General features: G+C 33.6%; 3 protein-coding genes across 11 annotated transcripts in view; 2 read left to right on the top strand and 1 right to left on the bottom strand.

Moving 5' to 3' along the window:
- LOC116730645 (collagen alpha-1(XIV) chain-like) overlaps window positions 1-25,886 on the bottom strand; it is a 148,584-nt gene that overhangs the window by 8,614 nt on the left and 114,084 nt on the right. For all 4 annotated transcript variants that reach the window (XM_032579995.1, XM_032579996.1, XM_032579998.1 and 1 more), the window contains 4 exons: window positions 25,086-25,172; window positions 24,648-24,701; window positions 182-277; window positions 43-96 (listed from right to left, as the gene is read on the bottom strand). In XM_032579995.1, coding sequence (XP_032435886.1) covers window positions 43-96; window positions 182-277; window positions 24,648-24,701; window positions 25,086-25,172 — 291 coding nt within the window. The remainder of the gene's footprint in view (window positions 1-42; window positions 97-181; window positions 278-24,647; window positions 24,702-25,085; window positions 25,173-25,886) is intronic.
- On the top strand, window positions 1,595-11,196 carry LOC116730648 (C-type lectin domain family 2 member D-like). 2 transcript variants are annotated; one of them, XM_032580004.1, is made up of 6 exons: window positions 1,595-2,106; window positions 2,720-2,833; window positions 2,922-2,999; window positions 3,080-3,207; window positions 5,707-5,816; window positions 6,395-7,507. In XM_032580004.1, exons 1-6 carry the CDS (start codon window positions 1,908-1,910, stop codon window positions 6,564-6,566), a joined length of 801 nt encoding a protein of 266 aa, XP_032435895.1. In that variant the 5' UTR covers window positions 1,595-1,907; the 3' UTR covers window positions 6,567-7,507. The 2 variants fall into 2 exon arrangements, with proteins under 2 accessions (XP_032435895.1, XP_032435896.1); XM_032580005.1 differs by lacking the exons at window positions 3,080-3,207; window positions 5,707-5,816; window positions 6,395-7,507 and adding exons at window positions 8,939-9,066; window positions 10,198-10,307; window positions 10,887-11,196 and having other exon boundaries at window positions 1,730-2,106.
- Window positions 12,522-23,430, top strand: LOC116730646 (CD209 antigen-like protein E). 5 transcript variants are annotated; one of them, XM_032579999.1, is made up of 8 exons: window positions 12,534-12,815; window positions 14,372-14,488; window positions 19,123-19,170; window positions 19,271-19,315; window positions 19,402-19,506; window positions 19,748-19,890; window positions 20,690-20,808; window positions 22,347-22,772. In XM_032579999.1, the coding sequence occupies exons 1-8, from the start codon at window positions 12,653-12,655 to the stop codon at window positions 22,471-22,473; spliced, it is 867 nt and encodes a 288-aa protein (XP_032435890.1). In that variant the 5' UTR covers window positions 12,534-12,652; the 3' UTR covers window positions 22,474-22,772. The 5 variants fall into 5 exon arrangements, with proteins under 5 accessions (XP_032435894.1, XP_032435890.1, XP_032435892.1 ...); XM_032580000.1 differs by lacking the exons at window positions 12,534-12,815; window positions 14,372-14,488 and adding exons at window positions 14,555-16,082; window positions 16,188-16,304 and having other exon boundaries at window positions 22,347-23,430; XM_032580003.1 differs by lacking the exon at window positions 20,690-20,808 and having other exon boundaries at window positions 12,522-12,815; window positions 22,347-22,883.

The raw sequence follows: 25,886 nt of genomic DNA, 5'->3' as shown, positions 1-25,886 counted from the left end.
AATCCCAGATTAAACACTGGGTCTTGGGTGAACAGTTGTTACCTGTTGTCCCTGTTGGCCAGCTTCACCTTTCTGCCCCCTCTCTCCTGCAGAACCCTGCAGACAACAGATCCAGGTACTGAAAATGAACATGGTCACACAGAAACTTTAAAATGTAAATCAGAAAGCCAGAAGTTCTTACAGGGGGTCCAATGATGGAGCGGCCACTTGGTCCCTGTGGTCCAGGGGGTCCTTGAGGTCCGGGTACACCTGTATCTCCAACAGGACCTGCGGGTCCCTGATAAAAGAAGAAGATGAACGAAAAACTATTCAGATCCAGTTCTGCAGCCTGAAATAGACCAACAACTTCATAACAATTTGCAGATATTGAGTTAAATTTACTTCAGCAGATTTGCAATTTAACACTCTTTTAAACATCCTTACAAATACTGCTGCCAGAGTCCTGACCAACATCAAAACACTGGCTGTCTGTGAGCCTTTAAAGAGTTCAGTAGTGGTCTGTCATGGGCTTGCTACAGAAGCATTTAACTACCAGAGGAAACAAACACAGGAGTAACATCTCATTATAACGAGAGAAAGTGTTGAAAGGTTTAAACCTCAGTGACATAATCAATTGTCTTAAATAAGCATGACTGAGGCACACATACTGAACATTAAAGATAGAAAAATAATTTCTGTTATATTATCATGAAGATTTCCTAAAATATATGCATAACACCATCTGGATGTTCAAAGATGACATAGTGATGAGAAAACAATCCAGATTATGTCCAAAGTAATGACTTTTATCTTTAAATAACTGTCAGTCTTCTTGCACACTGTGTTTTTTTAACAACCATTTTAAGGTTTTAAAAATTGGTCATAATGTTATGTTCAAACCTTCATTTCCTTCCTTTTCATCTATCAGATAAAAAGACCACACTGTTTTATCTGATAGAGAAAAAACTCAAACCATGTCAATCTCTAGAAGTATGGTCACATTTAAATTTAGCGTTTCATTTGAAATACTGAAAAAGTTATAAATAAGTTGACCTCTATATTTATCACATTTATTTATGGTTATATTAATGTATTTATACATCATACATCTCCAGTTTATTTAAAATAGCTATTGAAAATTTCTGGATGTACTTTTTGAATTCACAAGGTTAATCAAACTATTTCTGGCTGATGCTTGAAGCTTATTCAGTCTTACTTCCTGTTCACATATCTGAGGGTGAAAGGATGTCAAGGAGGAAATAATCACGGTTATCGTTGTACATCACATCAGCAGCAAACAAGTCCAAATATTTGCTCTTATATGGCTCAGGGAAGGAAAATAAACCACTTACATCTGTCTCATGTTTTATATTCACCACTTAAGTAAATCTTTAACTTAATGCCTGCTTTACAATACTTACAGCTATTTAATTAGCTTGTTTTAGCAAAAGAAATTCTACTTTGTGACTCTAAAGAATCCTTACAGCAAAACCCTAAAAACAGATATTACAAATTCAAAAAGAGACAGTCCTGACAAGAAAAATTGTGTCAAAACATAAATCAGTTACTACAGCTTTTATATATTTAATTAAAAGTTCCTTTCAGTTTAATGTGTTGAACTGAGACGCAATAATCCATCGAGTGCGTATATGTTCTCCTGTGATAACCATCTCAGTACTTCCTGTCAAAAGCTGATTATTACACAAGAGCAGAAAACCTGGCACAAAACCTCACACATTAGCTTTAGGTATTCTAATTTTGGGGGTTTTAAGAGAGAGAAAAAAAAAATCAAATCGACTTTGAAACTCTGGTGGAATTATCTGAAATGACTTGATTGGGCTAAGCAAGAAGAGGAACTCGTACTACTGAAACGACTTCTGAAGTCCTGCAGTAGGGTAAGGAAACAATCTGCTTCCGTCCACCTTGAGATGTCTTGCAACATTTACGAAGACCCAGATCAGACCATGAAAGTGAGGTACAGCAAAGAAGTGAGAGGAAAAGGATGGAGGAAAGTGGAGAAAGAGGAGAAGGTGGAAAAAGAGGCGAAAGTGGAAAAAGTGGTCGACATCTACGAGAGTGCCGAGACTGTAGCCTGCCATCGAGCTAATCCCTCCAGGAAGGCCCGAGGTAGGTTTTAATGAATCATAAATATTTACTACATAATCAGCTTTCTAAATATTCCAGGAATGGTTTGATACTGACAAAATCTGAGAAAGTATCAGAACATGACAAGATATTAAAAAGGTTGCATTATTTATCTTCTTGGTGCCACTGAATATATTATGCTTTGACATCTGAAAATGTGCTCAAATTTAATAGGAAAAGTAAAAACAAGCAGATATTTAATTAGATATAATATTTATTACATTTGATTGGCTTTGCATTAGTTTTGATGTTGCTTCATTACTCAATGACTGTAACTCTTTAGCCATTTCAGGATTCAAACATATAATGTTTTAAAATTTTGCTTTTTCATAAACAGACATTTTGGCATCAGTTTGTAGCTTCTCAACCATTTGATAAAAGGAAAACATTTCTATTGTTTATGTACCTCATTTAGAACATGTTGTAAAGAAGTCTCCACACAGCTTATGTCAAAGCTGGTTTTGAGAAGGAGTTTTTGTCCTGTGTACACTTTTAATACAAGGCTTTATAAAACAGCAGTTATTTTTGCTGTATCAAGTTAATACATTTTAGAACTTTGAAAGATAAAAAGTCAAACTCCTCCTTGATTTTGTAGGAGTTCGGTCTCAAAAACGTCCACCAACCCCCCGGAGAAACTGGTACAAGGTTGCTACAGTGACTTTGGGTTTACTCTGCCTCCTGTTGTTGGCGGGGATAAGTGTGCTACTCTGTAAGTAAAACTTCACCTTTATTTGGACAACATCTCTTTACCCACAAATATTCCTTCATTTTAACATCTATGCTTATTCTTTATGTAGCTCTATTAAGTTTGAAACATAAAGAACATTCCTTGGGTCAGAAGCAGGCACAAGAAAATCAGAACCAAAGTATAAAAGGTAGGAAATGTAATAAAGTTTATGTTTCACTTGTAGTACTACAATGTTGCAAATAAAAAAAATGTAATCATTTTTTAAAGACTGGCAGGAGCTTCGTGAGTCACATTTCTACTACGCATCCACTGAGAAAAAAAACTGGACAGAAAGCAAGAAAGACTGCAAGAGCAGAGGAGGAGATCTGGTGATTTTAAATAACACAGAGAAACAGGTTAGCTTGTTATAAGATTATTATGTGTTTTTTCTCAGTTGAATCCAAGAACACCAGTCACATTCTCAGAACTTGTGTAATACTACATGTTTTTCTGGACCAAACTGTTGAAGTAATCCAGACAAAAAATGCAAGCAACTATCCCTTTTCCCCCTAATTGTAGGAACACATTGCCTTTGATACCTTTAAGTGACACAAAAAAAATTTATTATACAGAGATATGATCTAAAGTTCTCTGCAGTAAGAAAATGAAATAATGGTTGACAATGCTAACATGCTGTAGCTTGAAGATCTAGTCTGCCAACTGGTGCCCATAAACCGAATGGTTTAAGTGGGAATGAAAGTAAAAAAAAGTTCTGCCAGACTGTATATAGCCTGCTCTTCTAAACAATCCTCTGCAGTTAGAGTGGTCTGTTTGTCTCTGTTTTGTGTGTCACTTCTTTCTGAAATAAGGAAAAAACAGCTTGCATGTAGTATTTATTTGTCATTTTTGACCAAACCTACTAAACACCTGATTAATATAGTTTTTGAAGAAATATGATGACAGATTTTAAAATTATACCAAAACATAGTAAATAGGAATTTTCAGCATGTTCATGTACACATGAACATTTCTACCATTGGAGTAGTTTTACTACAATGGTAGAAATATAAATTTAGCTGCGTTACGCTATCAGTCCATTCTAAGTCTCCTGTAATATTACATATTTTGATGCTTAAGGTGTGTAAAACTGCATTTTGCAATGCAACTTAAAAAAAACAAACAAATTAACTTGGGGGTGGGGGGGGGAATCCATGTTAGTAGGCCTGTCATGATAACAAATTTTGCTGAACGATTAATTGTCTCAAAAATTATTGCGATAAACGATAATATTGTTTGAAGACCTTTTTACACTGATTTAATGGAAATGACGTAATAATGCATGCGATTTCCTGTCAAAGTTAGATACACTTTATTTTCAAAAGTACACTTAACACTGGAGCTGATAAACAAAATAAACAAGACAACCCAAAACAAAAATAAAATGGATTCTCAGTCTCCATTAACAAAAAACGCACTTGAAAAAAAACTAAACAACATAAAGCCAAAGTGGAAATAAATACTGCATTCAACCAAAAGAGGGCAGATTATGAAGTCTGTTTATTATGTTGCCCTTCAGTAATAATTAGATTTAAATAGAGAAGATGGGCACATCGACTACCTGATGCAATAGTTCACACTACATGATTTTTTGCTCCTATTTTTCCCCTTACAACAATCTTAAAATGTTGGTCTTTCTAAGATTGTGTGGTGTGTTACGGTAGATCGTCGTTGCCAAATCAGGGGTTTTCCCGACTGGGAGCGAGAATACAGCCTGGTGAATGTGACAGGCAGCCAATCAGAAAGCGTGGATTCTCCTCCGCGCTTTCTGAGGGGAAATTACGTCGGGGAATCCCAAACAGCTGAAACGACGCAACCCGAAGTCCAGCGGACTTTGGAGATGATATGTGGAAACAACATTAATGTTTATTCAACATGCAAAGAATATAGAAATGACAAGGGGAGGAGTTGGAGCGAAATTGCTACCGCAGTTGAAAAACCCGGTAACTTTTCAGCTGTTCTTCGTTAACATGACGTAAAATGATTTTCATTCAGTCAGGACTTTAGGCTGACACTAACCACATGAATTGCAGGTAGATTGTAGTAAAGCATTGATTAATGCCTGGTTTTAAAATTAGTTAACTGGACTTGTAGCCATTATTTTGTGCCCATTGTTGGACACCACACGGCAGGACCGAACCCGATCGTACCGTTATACCTAGGATTTCTGTAGGCTAATGTGTGGTCTCAGGTTTTGAAGACAGATCGTGCAGTGTGCGCTGGGCTTTACACTAAGGAAATGGGGAAGGGAGGGTCAGTGGAGAGCACCGGAGTTGAGCCTTTTTTCATTCAGTGTCATTAACAGAAAGAGAAAAAGGCCGGAAGAGACGATAATGCCGATAATTAAAATGACGTCGGTAGTTTTAATTTATCGTACGATTAATTGATTTATCGTTTATCGCGACAGGCCTACATGTTAGATAAATTTAGTCTGAAGCATCATTCCCAAGTTCTTCAAGAAACTCTGCGAGTAGACGACCGTATTGTGATTTTACTGGTAATGTTTTCTTAGAATCTTTTGTTTACATCACCATATTTTTAATAAATTAACTTGTAAGTACAATAATTTACTGCACAGACTGCCAATTCATTAATGATTAATTTCTAGATTGACAGGAACAAGAGTAATGTGATAATCATGTATTTTATTTGTAAGTGAATTGTTGCTTTTATACAATACACAGCTTCACAATGTCTGATTTCTGTCATTTCAAACTAGCTCTAAATATTGTTTGGTTGTAATTTGGTATCAGGTAAAATAAATAGGAAAGAGTTTGTCACAATAGAGAAAAAATGTGAACTGCAAATTGAAAGTGTACATTGTCAAAAATCATTATTTGCTTTTTAAAATTCTATAGGAGATGATTAGAAGAATGAAGATTCATGGAGATTCCTGGATCGGTCTTGAAACTGCAAACGAATGGCCTGCGAAATGGAAATGGGTAGATGGATTTGACCTAGTATATAGGTGAGCAGGTTCACTTTGTACCAAAGATATGGTTAACTGAGAAGTCCAGACAGAAATAAAAACAAAAATCATGTTATGTTACTGAAAATATCAGCACATTTTCACTCAGATTGTGTTAACTCCAACAATCTGAAACACTGTTATAACACATACTAAAGCTTGGAATAGAGTCTAATATGTGACAAATTAAATGTCAAATGAATTGATCTGAATTTTGAGTATAAATAATTTCTTTTTACATCTTCAACTGTTTTTTTTGTCTCCAACATCAGCAGGTTGATTAAAGGTTGTTAGGTTGATCAGTTGAATGCTACAATAGTGAAATGACATGTGAATACAGCAATGCCATTTGTAATTTGATTGTTTTTATTGTATTCTGTACAGCACTTTAGTGATATGTGGTAATTTAAAGCTGGACTGGATTGCTGTGAGCCTTAAAATGCTCATATTTTCAGCTGAAGCAGTTTGTTATAATTGCAACCCATTTTAGCTAGAAGTATCATTAATAAAAAAACCAAACATTTTTAAAATAATTCCTGCTTCTTTCTCGATCTAACTGGATGTGTTCATTTTTACAGTTCCTGGAAGCAAGGAGTAAACGTCAAAGCGGAGTCAGGGCTCAAAGCATTTACTGATCAACAGGGACTTTGGATGCACAACAAAACGGGATTAAAATACTGGATCTGTGAGAAGAGAAATGTCCAGTATCTTTTTGATCTTAAACCTGGAAAGAACATCACTAAAAATTAAGTACTATATACAAATAATAGTTATAATTCTAATTAAGAAAAGCTATCCAAAACAAGATAAAAACAGACCTGATGAAGAATATAAAACACTTAAATACAAATCCCAGTCTGCACTGGAACAGCTAGCTTCAAGCGTTGGAAGCTCATTTCTCTGCTGCACTGACGCTACACGCATCAACCCATTATATGTCACTATAGCATTGTCACATGGTGAAATCTGGAGTCAGAGCAAAGCAGATACTATTTATACAGTATTTTGTATTTTGCACTGCTCAAATATGCAAAGATTATTTAACTTCAGCTTTAAGTAAAAGTTTTATTTGTGGTGGCTTAATCTGCATTTTGAAAAGATGTTAGTTATTATTAGTGCTTTAAAAAAATAAACAGAATATGAGCATTATTTTGTGTTTTATTTAAATATTAATAATGAAAAATAAATAAATCAGATATTATTCTCAAACAAGAAATACTCATCTTTATGCTTCTTACTCCAAGAACTGCTTTTTATTTATACTTAAGTTATATTTTGATGTAATGCCAATTTTACTTAGATACAGTTTTTGTCTACACTACATAAGCCTTATATTACTTGTGTAATGTTTCAATTTTAGTTAAATATTTTTTTTGTTTTGTTTTGAGCAGCAGTAATCAGTAGTGCTGTTCCAGAAACAGAACTGCTGCTATCTTATATTAATCATATTTGTTTCTTTCGTGTTGGAACAAACATAATTAAGATAAAGGAATAAAAACATGGTGATACATTCAACCTTTTTCAGCCATTTGCTAATAAATTACTGGTGTTCACATTATATTCATTGTGACTCTAAATCAAATCAATTGAACTTTGAGCAATTGTAAATAATGACAGGTCAAGAAAACAAATGGAAATTCCACGGAAAAACAATTACTTTTATTTAATTTACCAGAAAAACCACTTACCACGACATAAGTCAGAAAATTGCTGCTAGCTCAGTGAAACCTTGATGTATCAAAATTTATTTGAACATTTACATTTGAGTAGCTTTTTTATGTGCTGAATGCTTTCATAGGTACAAACAGGAACAGAAAGATAAACACATATATATGGAATTTTTTTCTATCTAAAGATTAAATGTTTGGTATTTGTGTGCTTAGCTTCCTGCCAGAACATCCTGTGCACTTCCTACTGAAATCTGATTGGTTTCAAAAAGAGAACAAGAATTTGTCTGCTTGGCACGAGAACCTAAATGCTGCTTTCAGTTGCTTCTTTCTTGAGAAATCTTCCAACATGTATGAGAACATAGATTTTACAACTACAAGAGGCAGTGAATTATCTCAGGACAGTGGAGAGGAAACAGTTCAGACTCCAGATTCCTCTACACACCTTGATGTTGGTCTTTCACTACAAAATGAAGGTAAGTATAAAACAACAAAGACTATGTCATAAAACAGGTAAATTTTAACAAAATCGCATGAATAAAGTATTCTGATCTTTACTGTGATAAGAGCAGTTTGCTATATAAATGAAAAATATCTATTTTTTAAAGAATATAAACAATGCAATCAAATATATAATGACCCTTCTCTCTGCCTTTGGGGTCTTTGTGTTTTTCTTTCCTGTTTTTATTTATCGCTGTTTTGCAGAACAGAAGGAAATGTTTCCTTCTATTAAGGAAATATTAACAACACTAAGCTGATGCGTATCCAAGATACATACAAAATTATGTATGTATCATAATTTTGTATGTATTATGATAATATTCTAATTTTAAATATCATGTTTTGTTAACAGTATATGGGAAATCCTAATTATTGGAAATAAAGGCTTTCAAAAATGTGTTTATTTTGTCATTTAAAGGAGCAGAGACTGAAAAACCTCCCCTGGTTGTCCAAGGAAAACCCTACAGAACTGTTTTACTAATGTTTGGTCTGTTGATCATCCTGGTTGTTGTGGATATCGGCGTTTGAGTCAAAATCTGTAGGAAATCTGATTATGATTAAATTTTCCTTAAATCGCCATAACCTTTAAGGACAATTTTAATTTTGACCCAATAGTTTCTTTCTCCATTTTTGCTGGTTTCTTTAGATCATTCAGTTGTTGAGAAACCACTGCAAGTCTGTTTTGAGAATCACACAAAGGAACAAACAGGTGAGCCAAAAGAAAATTAACGTTACAATTTTTGCAGAAAATTATCTACCGTTTTTGGAAAAAGACAAATCGACTGTAAGTTACTTTGTAGAAGTTTCAATGTCAGTACCAAAACTGCACAGGTACATAATTTATTAGTTGCAGTTTATGTTTCTCATGTGGTATTATCATTTTTTTTGTTTTTTAGGCAGTATTACATAATTCTGTTTTTGTCAAATAAATTAACACCAAATCACTTTTTAAAGAATGGCAGGAGCTTCGTGAGTCACATTTCTACTACGCATCCACTGAAAAGAAAAACTGGACAGAGAGCAGGAAAGACTGCAAGAGCAGAGGAGGAGATCTGGTGATTCTAAATAACACAGAGAAACAGGTAGAGACAAGAAACATTCTCTGAATAATTACTTATTTTGTACCAAATTGTCACAGTGAAATATTACAGCCTGATTTATCCAGTCAGACAAAGAAAATATCAGTCATCACACATCATCTCATTTCTGTGGAGAGCAGATTTTTTATTTTTTTTTTAACTTTAGTTGACACAAGAAAAAATAATTATAGAAAGATATGATCTGAACTCTCCACAACAAGCAAATAAAACAATGGCTGATGATGCCAACATGCAGCTGTTTGAAGATCTAGTCTGACAGTTGGTGCTCATAAAATGAGTGATGAATATTGAACATGTTATGTTTATATTTTGTTATTGGTGTAAGATTCTTGCTTATGTTTGTGTTTATCCTGCACAGTTTTAAAGTTTACTAAACTATGTGAAACAGTTGTACAATTTTCATTTAAATTAAATACCTTTCAGTTTTTCACCTCATGAACTTTTTGCCTGACATATATTACCTTACTATATGGTTTGGATAAGATAAAACATCTGCGATATTTGTAGTTGTAAAGAAAACTTGCCAGTAAAAAAATGTTTTGCATGGCTGTATTCAGTCTGCTCTACTGAACCTTCCACTGCAGCAAGAGGAGTTTGTTTTTAAGGTACGTAAAATTTAGAAAAGAATTTAACTTAGTGGAAGGAAGAATCCATATAAATTTAGTGAAAAGAATCCGGTGAGGCCAGTCGATAATGTCCATGTGACTCAACAAACTTTGGGTATAGATCACTGCGCTGTTATTTCACTATTTTTAAAATAAAAAAAAACTTTGATAAATAATTTTGATAACTTTTCATTATATAAGCAGAGTAACTTACTAAATAGGTTGTCATTTGATTAACAAGTCATTCCGACACTGAAATAATCAGCGAAGATGTGTAATCGTATTTTTATTTGAGAGTGACTTAATTTTGTCCTTGTTGCTTTTATACAACGAACAGCTTCACAATGTCTGATTGCTGTCATTTCAAACAAGCTTTACAAATTGTTTATAATTTGATATCAGATAAAATAAATTGGAGAGAGTTTGTCACAATAAGGAAAAAATGTGAACTGAAAATTGAAGGTGTAGATTGTCAAAAATCTTTATTTGCTTTTTAAATTTTTTATAGGAGATGATTAGAAGAATGAAGATACATGGAGATTCCTGGATCGGTCTTGAAACTGCAAACGAGTGGCCTGCGAAATGGAAATGGGTAGATGGATTTGACCTAGTATATAGGTGAGCAGGTTCACTTTGTACCAAAGATATGGTTAACTGAGAAGTCCAGACAGAAATAAAAACAAAAATCATGTTATGTTACTGAAAATATCAGCACATTTTCACTCAGATTGTGTTAACTCCAACAATCTGAAACACTGTTATAACACATACTAAAGCTTGGAACAGAGTTTAATATGTGACGAATTAAATGTCAAATGAATTGATCTGAATTTTGAGCATAAATAATTTTATTTACATCTTCAACTGGTTTTCTTTTCAATGTCAGCAGGTTGATTAAAGGTTGTTAGGTTGATCAGTTGAATGCTACAATATTGAAATGACATATGAATACAGCAATGCCATTTGTAATTTGATTGTTTTTAATGTATTCTGTACAGCACTTTAGTGATATGTGGTAATTTAAAGCTGGACTGGATTGCTGTGAGCCTTAAAATGCTCATATTTTCAGCTGAAGCAGTTTTTCATAATTGCAACCCATTTTAGCTAGAAGTATCATTAATACAAAAAAAATCATCCATTTTAAAAAAATAATTCCTGCTTCTTTCTCGATCTAACTGGATGTGTTCATTTTTACAGTCTCTGGAAGCAAGGAGTAAACGTCAAAGCGGAGTCAGGGCTCAAAGCATATACTGATCAACAGGGACTTTGGATGCACAACAAAACGGGATTAAAATACTGGATCTGTGAGAAGAGAAATTTCCAGTATCTTTTTGATCTTAAACCTGGAAAGAACATCACTAAAAATTAAGTACTATATACAGAGAAAAGTTACAATTATAATTACTATATGGGAAAAACTCAGTGCAACCAGTTCTACAGCAGCCACAAAGTAAAACCTGGAGTTAGATTTAAACTTTGTAAATAAATGTAATTAAAAGGCTGATTCAGGAAAAGAAAAAAAAATCTTGTTTCTCGATTCTTGTTTTTTTTTTTTTGCTGTTTGTTTGATTCAGAAACACCAACAACCAGCAGCAGCAGGTAAAAAGTCAAACTGGCTGATGTGCCAGTAGATTTTTCTTCCTACTTCAGTATAAGCATTCAAATGAATGGCTGGAAAGAATGTAACAATAATATAACAGTCTTCATACTGCAAAATAATATAAAGGCTTAAATTATCTAAAAGTAGGTCTGTTTAGTAACTTACAAAATGTACAGTATCTAATGATTTAATCTGTCAACAGCTAAATCTGAATCAAATTCACAAATGTGAATTTTTTAAAATTATTTTTTAACAAAAGGTTATTTTTTAAACAGTAGCAAAATACCAAACTAATGTCTGATTGCCTATAAGTTTAACTCTGAACAACAGGCTAAATTCTACAAAAACTTCAGAGAAAAAAATCGCACTTAAAGACATTTGCATTGGATAAAATAAACATGGCTACAAACCTGAAATTAATGCACATATCAAAAGAACGGAATGTTCTGCTGGGACCACAACATTATTTATTTGACAACAGATGTTCATATCTGTTATGAGCATTCATAACAGATATGTATGTTCACAGATCTGAGACAGCAAACAGCACTTCAGCTCCTCCTTGTACAACATCACATTAGAATGACTAGCAACCAGTTCAAACAAACATTAACATAATATCAGCATTAAGAGGCATAGTGATGCAGAAGTAATATAAATTTCAATAATTAAAAATGAAGGTATCTGAATGATGATTCCAATGAATACCATAAACCACAAAAGCTATTAAAAAGGTTCCCATAACATTAGGTTCATCTGAAATCTAACTAAACAAAGCAGTAAAGATATTTCATCTGTAAAGATGGTATGATGCACATGACCTAATATCTTGTTTGAAAGTCCTAAGATCCTAAAATATTATCTGTCATGGTTTATGTTTCTCAATAATGAGAGGTCAGAGAAAAACACTTTCGGTTTCTTCATTAGAAAAAACAGAACTTGCAGTCAAACATTTCCTGTGGAAAAAATGTTAATCTGCTGTGCAAGAGTTTGTGTGGTTTGTGAGAAGTTCAAACATACCTCAATACACCATCAATGAAATACAAAAAAAGAAAAGTCTATCCCTAAAAACTATGTCTTTTTGGGCTATGTTATCTGTTTTACAAAAAATAATAATGATAAACACAAATTCATGGTATGGGCTTCTTATGCAAATAACCTGATGGCCTAACTGTGTGTGTGTCTTTAAGCATAGCCACTTCCTCATTTTTTTTCTTCTGAAACCAGAAGACAGGGTTGTCAAAAATAGCAGCAGAAGAAGCAGTCCTGACAGCCAGATTTTGATGCTATATGATAAAAGTGTAGATTTGAACTTCACAAAATACAAACAGAGGAATCAAGTCCAGGACTTAGCTGTATCAAAATGTCCTCAGATATTTACTCAAAAGTACAGTTATCCAAGAAGGTGAGATATACCAGAAATGAGCAAGAGAACAGAACAGACTGGGAGGATAAGGAGGTAAATATCTACGAGTCTGCAGAAGACGTTGATGATTACTACTCTGTTTCTCAGCCACAAGAAGATGGTAAGTAAAATTTAGGACATCATGTGACTTTTCTTTGGCTTCTTTGAGTGAGGTCCTGAATGTTGGTTATTTTTAAGCACTAAAACACAGATTTAAGCACCCACCATCTCTTCTTGCATGACAATGTCTCCATGTTTGTTTTAGGATAAACATCTAAATGTGTTATTGTGTCAAATCCAGATTATGTGCATCAAATGATCATTGTCCTTAACGGTGTTGAGGGCTAGATTAGCCCACATAGCCTCATAGACGACATAGAGCTAGTATCACAAAAAGTCTTAATGGTATCGAAACATCATGTTTTTGTAATTTAACTCAAAAGGTAAACCCGAGATTGTCTAGATTCAGTATACACAGAACAAAACATATCAAGCATTCTGTTAATTCTCTGAATTGGCTTATGCTAATGTTTCCATTAGCATAAGCCAATTCATAAAATGGAAATTTTATTTGTAATCAATAAAAATCATGTTATGGCAAACAAATTTATGGAGATCACTACTGACTTGATGGCTGTCCAGCAGACTGTCACTTACTCCCTTCATAAGCAGAAAGCACCTCAGACAGAAATTGTTAAAGAAGCCACCTGTTCACACAGCACTAGCCAGGAATATAGATGGACATTTCAGAGGAAGGAGAAACGAGGTGCAGAAACTACAGGGATAACTGCCTGGAGAGGAATGGGAAGCAAAGCCTGTTGAATAGTTTGAGGGTGATTCATAAAGCTGGACTCAATCCTTCAAGAGGCATCTAGAGGAATCTAGTTGTAAAAGGTCTACAACTGTCATGTCCGTTGTGTAAGCCACTCCTGAATCAGAAACAAGTTCAGAGGAATCTTAACTAGACTAAAGAGAGAAAAAAATATTGTTGCTCACTGGCACAAAGATCTCCCTCCAGACAAAAGATTATTTTGCATTCATTTGAAAATGAATATCCCAGAATCTAGAGGAATCATGGAGGGATATTGAATCCAAGATGACTCACATGTTAAGTCCTAAGTCAGCAGAGTTGTCTGTCAGAAAATTTTATAGCATCTAAAGCTCCAATATGTTTCCTCTGAAAAGCTCAAGGTAGATGCTGATTTCTTTTTCCTGGTGGAAATAATAAATGAAATGATGCTCTTAGCTGCAGTGAGGTCTCGATTAGCCCACAGAGCTAATATAGACATTAGCTGTGTGTGCTAATAAATACTTCAAACAAATAAATACTTCAAACATGTAATATTTAACTTTTTGATTCTAACCACCGATTTAATTTAATCTAAATTATTAGACAAACCTTCATGTTCCAGAAATACCTGGTTTTAAGGGATATATTTTGATTTCAATAGTGAATTTTCTTTTTCTGTTATTTGATTGGATATGTTTTTATAGGTTTTTGTCTATTAACAGTTTATGCCCTAAACAACAGTTGGTCAAAATGAGCCTTAAGAAAAAATTTAAGACCTAATACTACATAATGTATTTAAACCAGATACATAGATATAAGAACATAAAATTCGTTTTACTCCCTGATCAATTTCAATGCTAATTTCCTCCCTAATTTTTCCTCTGCAGACCAACAGACACAAAGACAACCAGCTGTCAGGAAAAGTTCTTCCAGAAGAGTAAAACTCTGCAAAATGCTGCCATGGGTTATAATGTCAGTTGCCATCATCACCCCGGCCATATACTGTAAGAAAAGTGAAACACACCAATACAAGATGTATTTCAGTCAAAATGCAGATAAAATGCATTAAATTGCTTTGTAATTAATTAGTTAACATAAGCCCACAGTTTATACTGCAACAAGATAATTTAGTCAGACATGAAGCTGGTTTACTGCCGACATTTTGCATCAGCAGAAAATCAACAAAAATATGCAAGAGCATTCAGTTTTTCCTGGGTCTTCAAACACAACGGGCCTCATGTCCTCAAGGTTTTTGTGGACAAACATAGATGCAAACTTGATAGCACGCAACCAAGATTCAGCAAACTTAGGAGAATAGAAGACGCAATAAATTTGTGAATATACAAAAGATAAGCTGATCATCAGAACTTGCACAATACTGGGAGGAGGATATTTACATGTAATGATGTACCACCTGCAATGTGACTTGTTAAACCTGAACCAAACTGTAACGGCTGTTTTTGCAACTGTTAGCATGTTTGGGAAGGGAGTGCAAACTGGCACACAAAAATGTCTGCGGTCATTGTTTGGGAAGGAGAGGTACAGTAGATATGACAGAAGATGTTGTTAGGTATTTGGAACAATTAAAAAGTATAAAATACAAATAAAAAAATAATCTAGAAACATTTTCCAGCTGTTCTGATTTCTGTTTGATTCAACAAGAAATTAATCACTCCAGTTATTACAGTTTGATATAATACACTTTTTTATAAAAGAAAACAGAACAGGAATATTAATCATTTTTCCAGACTCCCTGTCTACCAACGACTAATAACAGTTAGCACATTAGGACCGGTTATCATACGCATGCTTTTATAAAATCATTAAATGAACTATTCCTATGATTATTGAGAATCTAACAGCTTTATTAGTCAAACAAAAAGGTCATTTGTTTGATGAGACCAATTCTCAACATAAGAAAAATTTTTTACTTCTGTTTCCTTATAAGCCTATAGAGAATAGTTTAGCAGCTTAAGTTTCATTTCCTGTTTGAAATAGACATGCTACTTTGTGGTGTACTTGTTGAGCTCTTTGCATGAAGGGTATATTTGGCTGCCCTTCCTGCAAACACTGCTGCTCAAAAGAAAAGAAGAACTTCCATCAACAACTTATTTTTTTACTGTGTGTAAGAAAAAACAATATGGTATGAATATGAATGAATAAGTATTTTAGTAATGTGGCAGTAGAACTAAAAATACTAAATACGATTTTTCTATTTTAGTTATTCGCAATGTTTACTTATAATAAAATAAAAGACTCCAACGATGCCTATTTCTTTAAATGCTTCTACATCAAAGTTGTTTTTTTTCTGAAATCAGAAAGAGGGCTGGACAGGAAATGGTGGCTCTAACCGCACTGCTTAAAACAACGTTTCTTTCGGAGTAAAGTCTGTTCACTAAGTGGAGAGCAAAGTCCAGCATCTCTTCAGCTGTTTTATTTGTGTCAGGATGTTCTCAGATATTAAGTCCACTCCAGATTTAATCCAAAGAGTCAGATACAGCAAAGCAAAGATAGAAGAAACAGCAGAGTGGGAGGAGAAGAAGGTTAATATCTATAACTATATAAATGACATGATGGATGATTCTCAGTTGGGAGGAGGTAAGTAAAGATAATGAGACAAACAGGACACAAGTTCATTTTAGTAATTTTGAGTTTATCTGTTCAACTAAAGTTAATTATTCTCTCTTAACTTTGGTTCTGTAGGAAAGCAGATTGAAAATCAACCTGCAGCCAACAAAGTGTCTGCTAGATTTGCCACACTGAGCAGACGGGTGATGTACATATTGATATTAGCTGGGATCATCAGTCTGACCGTGTCCTGTAAGAAAAACTAACACATTAAAACAGATATTCTCAATGTATTCCGATCACATTCCGGATTAACATATGTTTAAAGCATTCATAATACAATTTTCATCAAGAAGCGCTCTGTTGATTTGAGAGCTATAGGTCACGACAGACATTTTTACAGCGCAACGTGGTTAACTTGTGAGTTTGTTTTCAGCGATAATAGCTCTAAAATTTACTCTAAAATTGAGTATTTAACACCTGTTTAGCACCAGCTAAAAGGCTAAAAGGTGTTGTTCCAGTGGTTATAATTGGCAATTTCTAGATTTATTGCTTTTTTATTTTTTCACCAGTAGAAAAAAAATATTCAGTTATACCTGATTGAATTTACTCAGAGGTGATTCTTAGCTGATTGAGGAAAATAAATGGCATACATTTTACTTAAAGTTTCATGTTTGGCATCATTTACTAGGTTTCCAAAATATGAACAATATCTAGGTGACCCCAATACAATATTAAGACTCTACTAAAAAGTTAACAATCTGTAAGAATGTCCACATTCTATGTAAGGTCTGAAAGCATACAATGTGAACCAGGCTGGCAGAGAAGTAATTAATTTGTACAAAAAGGATCCTACAGAGCAGTTCAGAGAATCGAAATATTGCAGTGTTAACATCAAGCTCCTCGTGAACAGACATTGGTATCCGCTGAGTTCTCTGCAGAATATTTTTTACTTATTTGCAATGGGTAAAATTAATGCTGGACGTACAGAAACGTCCAGTCTGAAATTTCTACGGATTGTGTGGAAACATGTGGAGCAGATGAGGTACTTGTGGCAGTGGCATTGTGATAGGACAGCCAGGAAAAGCAGTGGGGAAAATGCTTCATGGCGTTTACAAAGAGCGCAGTGAGTTATGATTATCCTTACACTCAAAAGAAATTCTGTAAATGTGCTTTGACTCAACCACATTCAAGATCATCAGCAATTTTAAGTGGAACTTGTGGTGAGGCTCACCAAAGAATGACTTCACTTTCACCAGCATCTTTATCACACTTTGTTGTATTTCTGTCAAAAATCTCAGGTTTTACTTATATAACCTAGGTTATACAGAAAGAATAAAATTGAAATAAGAAATTAAAGTCATGGCTTAGGTGTGATTTTATTGAATCTTTAGTCTAATTTTAGATTTTTGAGTACCGGTACTTAGAATATTTCTGCTTCTGAAAAAGTTTTTTTTTCTTTAGAAGTTTCAAATAAAAGCACTGCTAAAAAGTAAAAATCACTTTTGAAATCCTCATGATAAGCAGTATAAATATACAATAAAAAATATTTAGTGTTTTATCAGCATACAATTAACTAATGCTATCAAATTTAACTTGTAAAATGTTTAACTGCTTATCAAATTTACTGTACTGAACAAATGATTTTGATACAAACTATTTGGAGTCAGATTGAGGCAGAAAGCAGTTGATGTTAAACTACTGTGTGCGTCTTTAATATCTTATCTGTAATGAATTTCGCCAGCCCAAGTGAAAGAAAAGAACAGTTAAAAAGAATAGAAACAGAAACAAGGCATTAGAAGATTTACCTCACTTAGGCTATACAATTTACAACATAACTTGTTTTCATTGGTTGTTAAATTTTGAACTGGTTCTTTGAAAAACAAATAAATAGGTTGAGCTTAATTCAATTCACCTGATTATCCCCAGGTGTGTAAGCACAGATTCACAAAAGTTATTTCAAGACACTTTACTGATAAGCAAATCCAGTTACATCAAAATAACATTCAGTTCAATCCTATAAACAGATTCAAAGTCAATTCTATGCATTCAAATTTGATTCTAGTTATAAAACAAAGCAGTGAATTTCAGTTTACTATGTAAATTAGTAAAAAAGTTTTTCATCTAAGGAAACCAACCAACTGCATCGAGTCACTAGCTTTGCAGCAATGGTGGCTGGTAATTTCCTGACCCACTTGCACTATCAAACCAAGGAGACTGGTGAAAGCATTAGAAGGTTTAGTTAAGACTGAAGCCAACCTGGACAGATCAGGTCCGGGATTTTCTGAACGGCAAAGAGGTAAGTCATTCTGCGTTCAAAAATGAAGAATGCAACAGTGGCAGGTAAGACTGGTGGCTAACTGTGGCTTGAAGCTGAAGGTAGGTGTTGGAGGGAAAGTCAGGTTGTGGTGTGGAGTGAGGAGGAATGAGATGTTCCAGAGGTGAGTTCTGGGAATGCTGGTGAGTCTGAGGATCCAAAGCAGATGTGAGCCTGGTCAGGTATCTGACAGCATCGGAGATGTAGGAAACAAGTGAGCAACTTGTTCCACAGATGGATCTTGAGATGCTTGGAAATGGAGAGAACTTGAGATCACTTGAAAACAAAGTAAGTTGAAAATTAAAGTTTTTCAGAAAGCCACAAGAGGATGCAGGAGGGCTAGAGACTTAATGGTCATAATGGTAAACTAGTGACGGTCCTGCGGTTTCTTATATTCCTTAGTCTCCTATGAGGTGATTATCCTCAGGTGTGTAGACAGTACAGAGCCAGTAGATCTTCTCTCTAACAAAACCCAAACTCACGAAGGAAACAGACAAACACACCAAAGTCCTCCTCCTGAATAAACCCTTAGGGAGAGTGGACAGTCCATTGCATTGAATTGCTGTAATCATCATTATGATTACATTTCACTGTATTAGTAAGAAAAATATTTATTTTGAACATCTTGCTTGTACATCATTAAAAACTGGAAATTTACCTGATCACCAGCTGGGAATAATAAAATTCATGATAATATTCATAAACTACATTAAAACTGCTGATTTAACATAACAATTCTGTTTCATTCATTAGTCACTCTGGAAATCATCAAACTGAAGAACAACCAGAGCCATCTTTTAGGTAAGAGACATTTCATACGTAAACACCAAATAACATAATTAGCCATTAAATGTTGTTTTTCTTTGGCTTCAGTTTCTAATTAATCAAGGTTATTTTTCAGACACGGGGGACAATTACACGCTACAGTTACAAGCCAAACTTTTAGATAGGGGTTATTTCATATTCAGCCAGTATATTCACAATTGTTAAATTGATTTTTGCATTTATTTACCAATGGACGTTGTTCTTCAGAAATGGCAGCCAACTACAGTCAACTACAGAACAGTTATGAAATACTCAGCAAAAATCACAATCAACTGACTGATCAAGTAAACAGATTGAACAATACATTTACAGGTAAGAAAAAAAAGTGGAAAAACTGGAAATAAAAATATGTATTACACACACAGAATCATCGTTTGCATTTTTCCAAATTTAATTTGTTTTGTTAGTTGGAATACAAACACTGAAAAAAAGACAAACTTGTTAGGAATAATCTAAAGAAAAAGAAAAACAGTGTTGTTGAATTAAATGATTTAGGAAATGTTGACTGATGTATTTAACATAACTCTTACTAAAACTCTGACCTTGTATAAAGGAAAGAGGTGTTCAGATAGATGGACCCGATTTGGAAGCAGCTGTTACTTTAAAGGCGAGACGACAGCTACTTGGGATTATGGCAAGGCATACTGTGAGCAAGAAGAAGCTCATCTGGTGATCATAAACAGTAAAGCTGAACAGGTGAGTCCTTTCATATATGTGTGATCTTTCATATGAATTTACCAACTTGAGATCTGACCTAATTTTATGTGAGCTGTGTTTCTTAATGAATTGTTTAAACAATTAAAATTCCTAATGAAAAATGATTCAACAATACAATGAAGCCCTCATTTTAAGTAAAACAGGTGAAGATAAAATAAGATGACTAATTACACTGATATGACACAAAGAAGGCTGGTCACAAAACAACAAAAAAAAAGACAAATATCACTGCAGCCAAATTATTAAAGAATGAAGAAAATATTTAATCTTTCAGTGACATTACACTAAACAATACAGATCTTATTTGTTGGGTATCAGAGCAAGTTGTTTTTGTTCATCTCTGTGCAACAATACAGCTGTTATAAAACTTTGTTCTAAATTATTTAAGCAAAACAAAGTTTTATTCCAGAAGGCAGAAATATAGATGATAATTTTCTGCCATCCAGAATTTACAGAAAACATGATCTAGATGATTTTAAGTAGAGAACTTGACTTAGTCTGGAGAGTATGCTTTGCTCTGCAAACTCTATACACTATATGACACGGGGACATGTTCAAAAGGGACAAGAGGCATAAAATTACCATTAGTTTAGAATCTTCAGCTTTTAAATGAACAAACTTAAGACGAATCTGTCCATGTTTCACAAAGATTTGTAGTAAAATTCAAAAATTCAGTTATTATAGATTCACTTTGTATAAGCGCACATTTTTTAAATTGTATTACATCAACCTACCTATGCCATTTTAAAGAAAACATGTCTTTTTTTCCCTCAACTAGAAATTTATAAAACAGTTTAATAAAAATGGAGAATCCTGGATTGGTCTTCAATACAAGAGGATACATGGGCAACAGACGAATGACTGGAAATGGGTGGATGAATCACCACTGACACAATCGTGAGTTAATCTTAAAAATGACTTATGTATAAGAAATTCTTGAAAGGTGGACCCACATTACATTGAACTCATTTGTTAGTGCCACTGTGGTGTCATGGTTACCCACTGGTGCTCCACAGCAAAATAGTCTTTTTCTTTTTTTATATATACATATATGAATTGATTAGTTTTACATTTGGACCCCAAAATCATATTTGTTGGCTCAGTGATGATTTAAAATACATTACAGCAAAATTAGTATTTCTATGTAATGCAAATTTAAGAGAGATAAGGTAAGATTTATTTGTCATTGTCATCAACAGATTACAACGAGATTGAGATTTGCTCGACTCGAGTTAAGATGCAGGTTATGTGTATATACATAATATACAAAGATAAAGAAATAAATAGTACAAAATGAGAAATAAATAGACATCAGAAAATGGTTGCAACGCCTGGAGGTGTCACAACAGAATTTACATTTTTAACAAAGTGGTGTCAAGAGCAGAAGTTCTTATGCCTTTTTATTTAAATTTAAATGTAACATAATAAGTCAAAACAAAAAAAATATTTGAGAATCCAACCAGCTACTTTAATTCTCTCAGTGGAAAAGGTACAATGCCTTTCAGAAACTATTGATAACTTTTAAGAAGACAAAAAAAGCAAAGTAATTTCAGTTGGTTTTTGTTTTCCATTTAAGTCATTTTGCTCCTAGATCTGCTATGATGTACATAACAGATTTAAAGCGATGATGTTTAGAGGAAATCTAAAACCAAACTTTCCTGCAAAAACATTTTTCTCTAAATAAAATCATTCAACACTAATTTAAGTAAACTATCTGGATTAATGATGAAGGAGGAGAAGTGAAGTAATTATTGAGCTGATTGCAGAAATTAGAAATTTAGTGGAAAAGAAACAAAAATACAAGCAGAGTCGCAAGGAAAGACCAAAGGCAGACAATACCAAACCAAGACAAATAAATAATTTAGCTAATGTGAGTAAAGACTGAAACAAACAGAAAAAAATAAATACCAGAATCTGGCAATAACAAACCCAGGAAAAAAAAAACTGTATCCTGAGCAAATTGAAGATCATATTAGCAACAACTACCAAATAATACAGGAAGCAAAGGCAGCAACTAACTAAGAAAAAAAGAAAACAGGAAGTGACATTTCCTGAAGAAGTTGAGGACCATATCAAACGCTGTTTTATAAGGTAGTTAAAATCATTAAAGCCACTAAAACATCTTCACTACCAGTCACAGCAGCTGAAATCTTTAATGTCTGAAAACCTTTAAGACTTTTAAAAGCATAGACACTTCCAGAAAATAATTAAGGACAGCCAAGATAAAGACACTGAGAAGAATACAGAAAGTATACATAAATGTGTAGGATGAGCTCCTGTAGATAAAATAAATCTTATTCTGCCCCAGTTCTCCCAGTGTATGCAAAAAAAATTAATAAAATTTAAAAAATAGTACTTGGACATAAAAATGAAAAATATATTGATTTCGGACAGTAAATGAGTCATGTTTAACAAAGTTTTATTTTTCCCCACAGGTTTTGGGGAACAGGATGGCCAACATATAATGATTACCAACCATATGCAATATGCTGCAATTCTGAAGGGAAATGGAAACAAGAATATTATTACAATAACTACCACAACTGGATTTGTGAGAAATAAAGTTTCAAACCAGAGAAAGTAAACACCACCTTATTTTTTTAAAATGATGTTTAGGTTTTTTGAGTCACAACTCATTGTTTAAAGTTTCTTTCTAAGGTTTATGCAGAGGCACGATGTAACCTAATGACAACAGATGATGCTTTCATTAAGTATGTGTATCTGTAGAGTATTTTTAACAGACTGAGTTTACAAAGGTTTGTGATTGTAATAAATTTTATATTTTGACAAATTTAAAAAACTGTAAAGTTTCAACATGGATGACACAAAATAAACTATATTCTAAAGTTGTAAAAGTAAAAGGGAGAGCTTGTTGTTTTAATTTTATTATCCTTTCCTTATCCATGTTGTATGATCCCCCATCAAATAGATAAGGATATTTTTAATGAAAATAAAGATTTTTTTCCCCCAGACTCCCACTTAAACATGTTTAATTCATCATCAAGAAAGCTGAAGATGCAGAAGTTTTGATGAGATTTCAACATAAAATTGATGGTACAAGTGCAAGCGTAATTTGTAATTCACTATTTTAAGCAGAGATATTGTTCTGTGGTGTACTTGTTATGGCCTTTGCATGAAGCGTATGTCAAGCTACAGTTATGCAAACACTTTCTAAAACATCTGCAGCAGTAATAATGTAATTATCACCAAATAGAGCTAAAGTAAAAAAAAAAACCAAAAAACTGTAAATCAACTCTGTTCATCTGACAGTTATATTAAGTCTATTATTAGACATATTTCTACAGTCATAAAATGTGGTGCACTTGTAATATTTTTTTCCTTTAAGAGTTAACAGGTCCAGAGTTGATTGTTTTATTTCATTTTACACCTGATAATATGGATAATATGATGTTTGTGCTACTTTAGTTGTGTCATGACCCATTTGCTAATAGATTTATTGCTGTTTTGTTCATTGGCTGGATTTACTGTTAGAATAAAAACTTTGAGGTCAACACACAATCATGTAATGAGATTATTTAAAGATTACAGGCAACTGGGTTATATAAAACCATCCATTAAAAGTTGCATGTTTTAGGTTCCTCTTGCATCTTATTTTCATTTGTTGTGTTTGCAGATGGAGCACTTCTCAAATTATTTGTCTATTAAACTTTTAAGCTGTGATGTTTCCTGCTAAAACTTGTCACAAAGGGAACTGAACTGGACCTTAAAAATAACTTTCTATCTAATTATTGTAGGCCATAAGCACATCAAAAAGACATGACCAGAACTCAGTATCCTGCCCATCAAAAATTAAAATAATTAATCTTTGGTAATTAATCTCTTATGCTCAAACTGACATGCCACAAACTGAATATATTAGGGTATTTACACCACAACTCACATGATGCAAAATAACTGTGGGTACATGAATGAAAATCACCAATTTGAATTAGGAATGATTAATATCAGCAATACCATAAAATTAACTTTACAATCTTAAAAAAAACACAATCTGAATCTGAGTTACTTGGTCCTTTAGCCACCACCAGGTCAAACAACTAAGAGAAAAGCAGCTATAATTATCCATACATCAAACACAGCATGGCCACCTGATATGATAGCTAAAAAACTAATATTTTTTGTTTCACTTTATAACTAAATTGGGTTATTATTTAGAAATGGTACATCCAACCAGCTACAGATCACCTTTGAAATACTCATCAAAAATCACAGAATAAAGAATAAACTTGAAGGACAGAGAAAAATTCAAACAAAATAGTAATCATGTGCTCTTGGAAATAACAGGGAAGCAAAGAAAAAGATGTCACAAATCTTGAAATTAGAAGAATATTTTAATGCAGGCCTTGTTTTCCTGCAATGCATTTAAATTTTTACTTCTGGACTAAAAATATCAAATAAGGGTGATGCTGAAAAACCCATTCATCCTTGACTTGCTGTTTTCAATATGTGAAATGGTGAGAGTGTGAAGCCACGGATAAGGAGAGTTCTTTACAAGACTTGCCTGTGCAAATAAAATTGCACCGAATTTACTAAACAACATTTTTTCAGCTCACAAACAACCAGCACGACTCAGTAGAAACTACAGATGAATTAATGAGGATGTATTTTGTTTCTAAAATTACACTTGCTCTTAGATTTAATTCAGAATTATACACATTTTAATCATCCTTTCCACGCAGCGGTGGCTTTAAAAAGAGTAAAGCAGTACAACTTACCACAGGACCGGGCTCTCCACGATCACCTCTGGCCCCTCTGATTCCAGGACCGCCCTGTTAGAAACAAAAACATTGTAATTAGATATACAAGAGCAACAACACTTAGGACATAAACATGTTTTATGTGTGTGAAAGGAATGAAAAAATGACTCCACAATAAAGTTGGGAAATAAGTGAAAGAGAACAAGTAAAATAATGAAATCAAAGCAACTTAAGCTGCAAATTAAAGATTGTTTGACTGGATGGATTAGTATATATGATATGATCTCTGTTTGCCAACTGAACATTGGGCAACATGGAAGTCCTTCAGTTAATCTGTGCTGTTGAAAGGTCTTATATACTGAAATCACATGTAAGGTTTTCTTCTATCTGTTTTTTTAGTAACAAAGCTGCTTTACTTCTAATAGAAAACCAGGATAAACATAATAAGTTGCTCACAGGCACTCCGGGAGGACCAGCTGGACCTTTGCTGTCCTGTGTGCAGGTGCAGGCTTTGGGTAAGGCTGGACAGTCTACCTCCTTCCTCTGGATGATGAAAATGCCATGCAAATGACAAAGAAAAAAGAAACTTAATGTGATGACAAAAGGGTTTAAATATGATAAAAGCAAGCAAAGTAAAGGTTTGACATTAACCCTCTGATGCATGAATTATGATCCTTTGTGTCAGAATTTTTTTTCCATTTTTTAAAATTCTTTTCTTAAGGCATAAAAAAGGTAGGAACATTTTTTTGTAAAAATAATTTTTTTTTAATTTTTTTTTTTTATGTGATCAATTGTAATTTTGTCCAAATACAAAGTTGTTATTTGAAAAATACATCAGTAGTATTGTTCCTTAGGGGTTATCTGATGTCACAATATTTCTTTTACTTGCAAGAGTCGTCTACAGTAGAAGGAGGGACCGGGTCGGTTCTCATGCTTTTTTGTCTGTCGGCCATATTGTATTTAACAAAAATAATTTCTTGCATTTGCAGCTGATGGCCAGTAGTTGATGGTATATTTTATGATGCATTAGTGTCCACTTCAGTGGTCTGTGTGCATTTATAACATAAAAATCCACAGGAAGCAGAAGAAAATGGCTTTTAGATAGCTGTCCACTGTAGTGACCACTATGCATGAAAGGGTTAAACATGAACTAATAAACTTGTGGAAGAAGATTAGTGTATAAATCTATAAAATAATCTCCATCTGAGGTACAATAGAAACTTGTTTTTGAAACTTTTCTCTGGTCTAGTTTTATTG

Source organism: Xiphophorus hellerii, chromosome 13, assembly GCF_003331165.1.
Source record: "Xiphophorus hellerii strain 12219 chromosome 13, Xiphophorus_hellerii-4.1, whole genome shotgun sequence".
Classification (NCBI taxonomy): Eukaryota; Metazoa; Chordata; class Actinopteri; order Cyprinodontiformes; family Poeciliidae; genus Xiphophorus; species Xiphophorus hellerii.
Note: the sequence above shows the minus strand (reverse complement) of the source record. Positions and strands in the feature narration are given on the sequence as shown.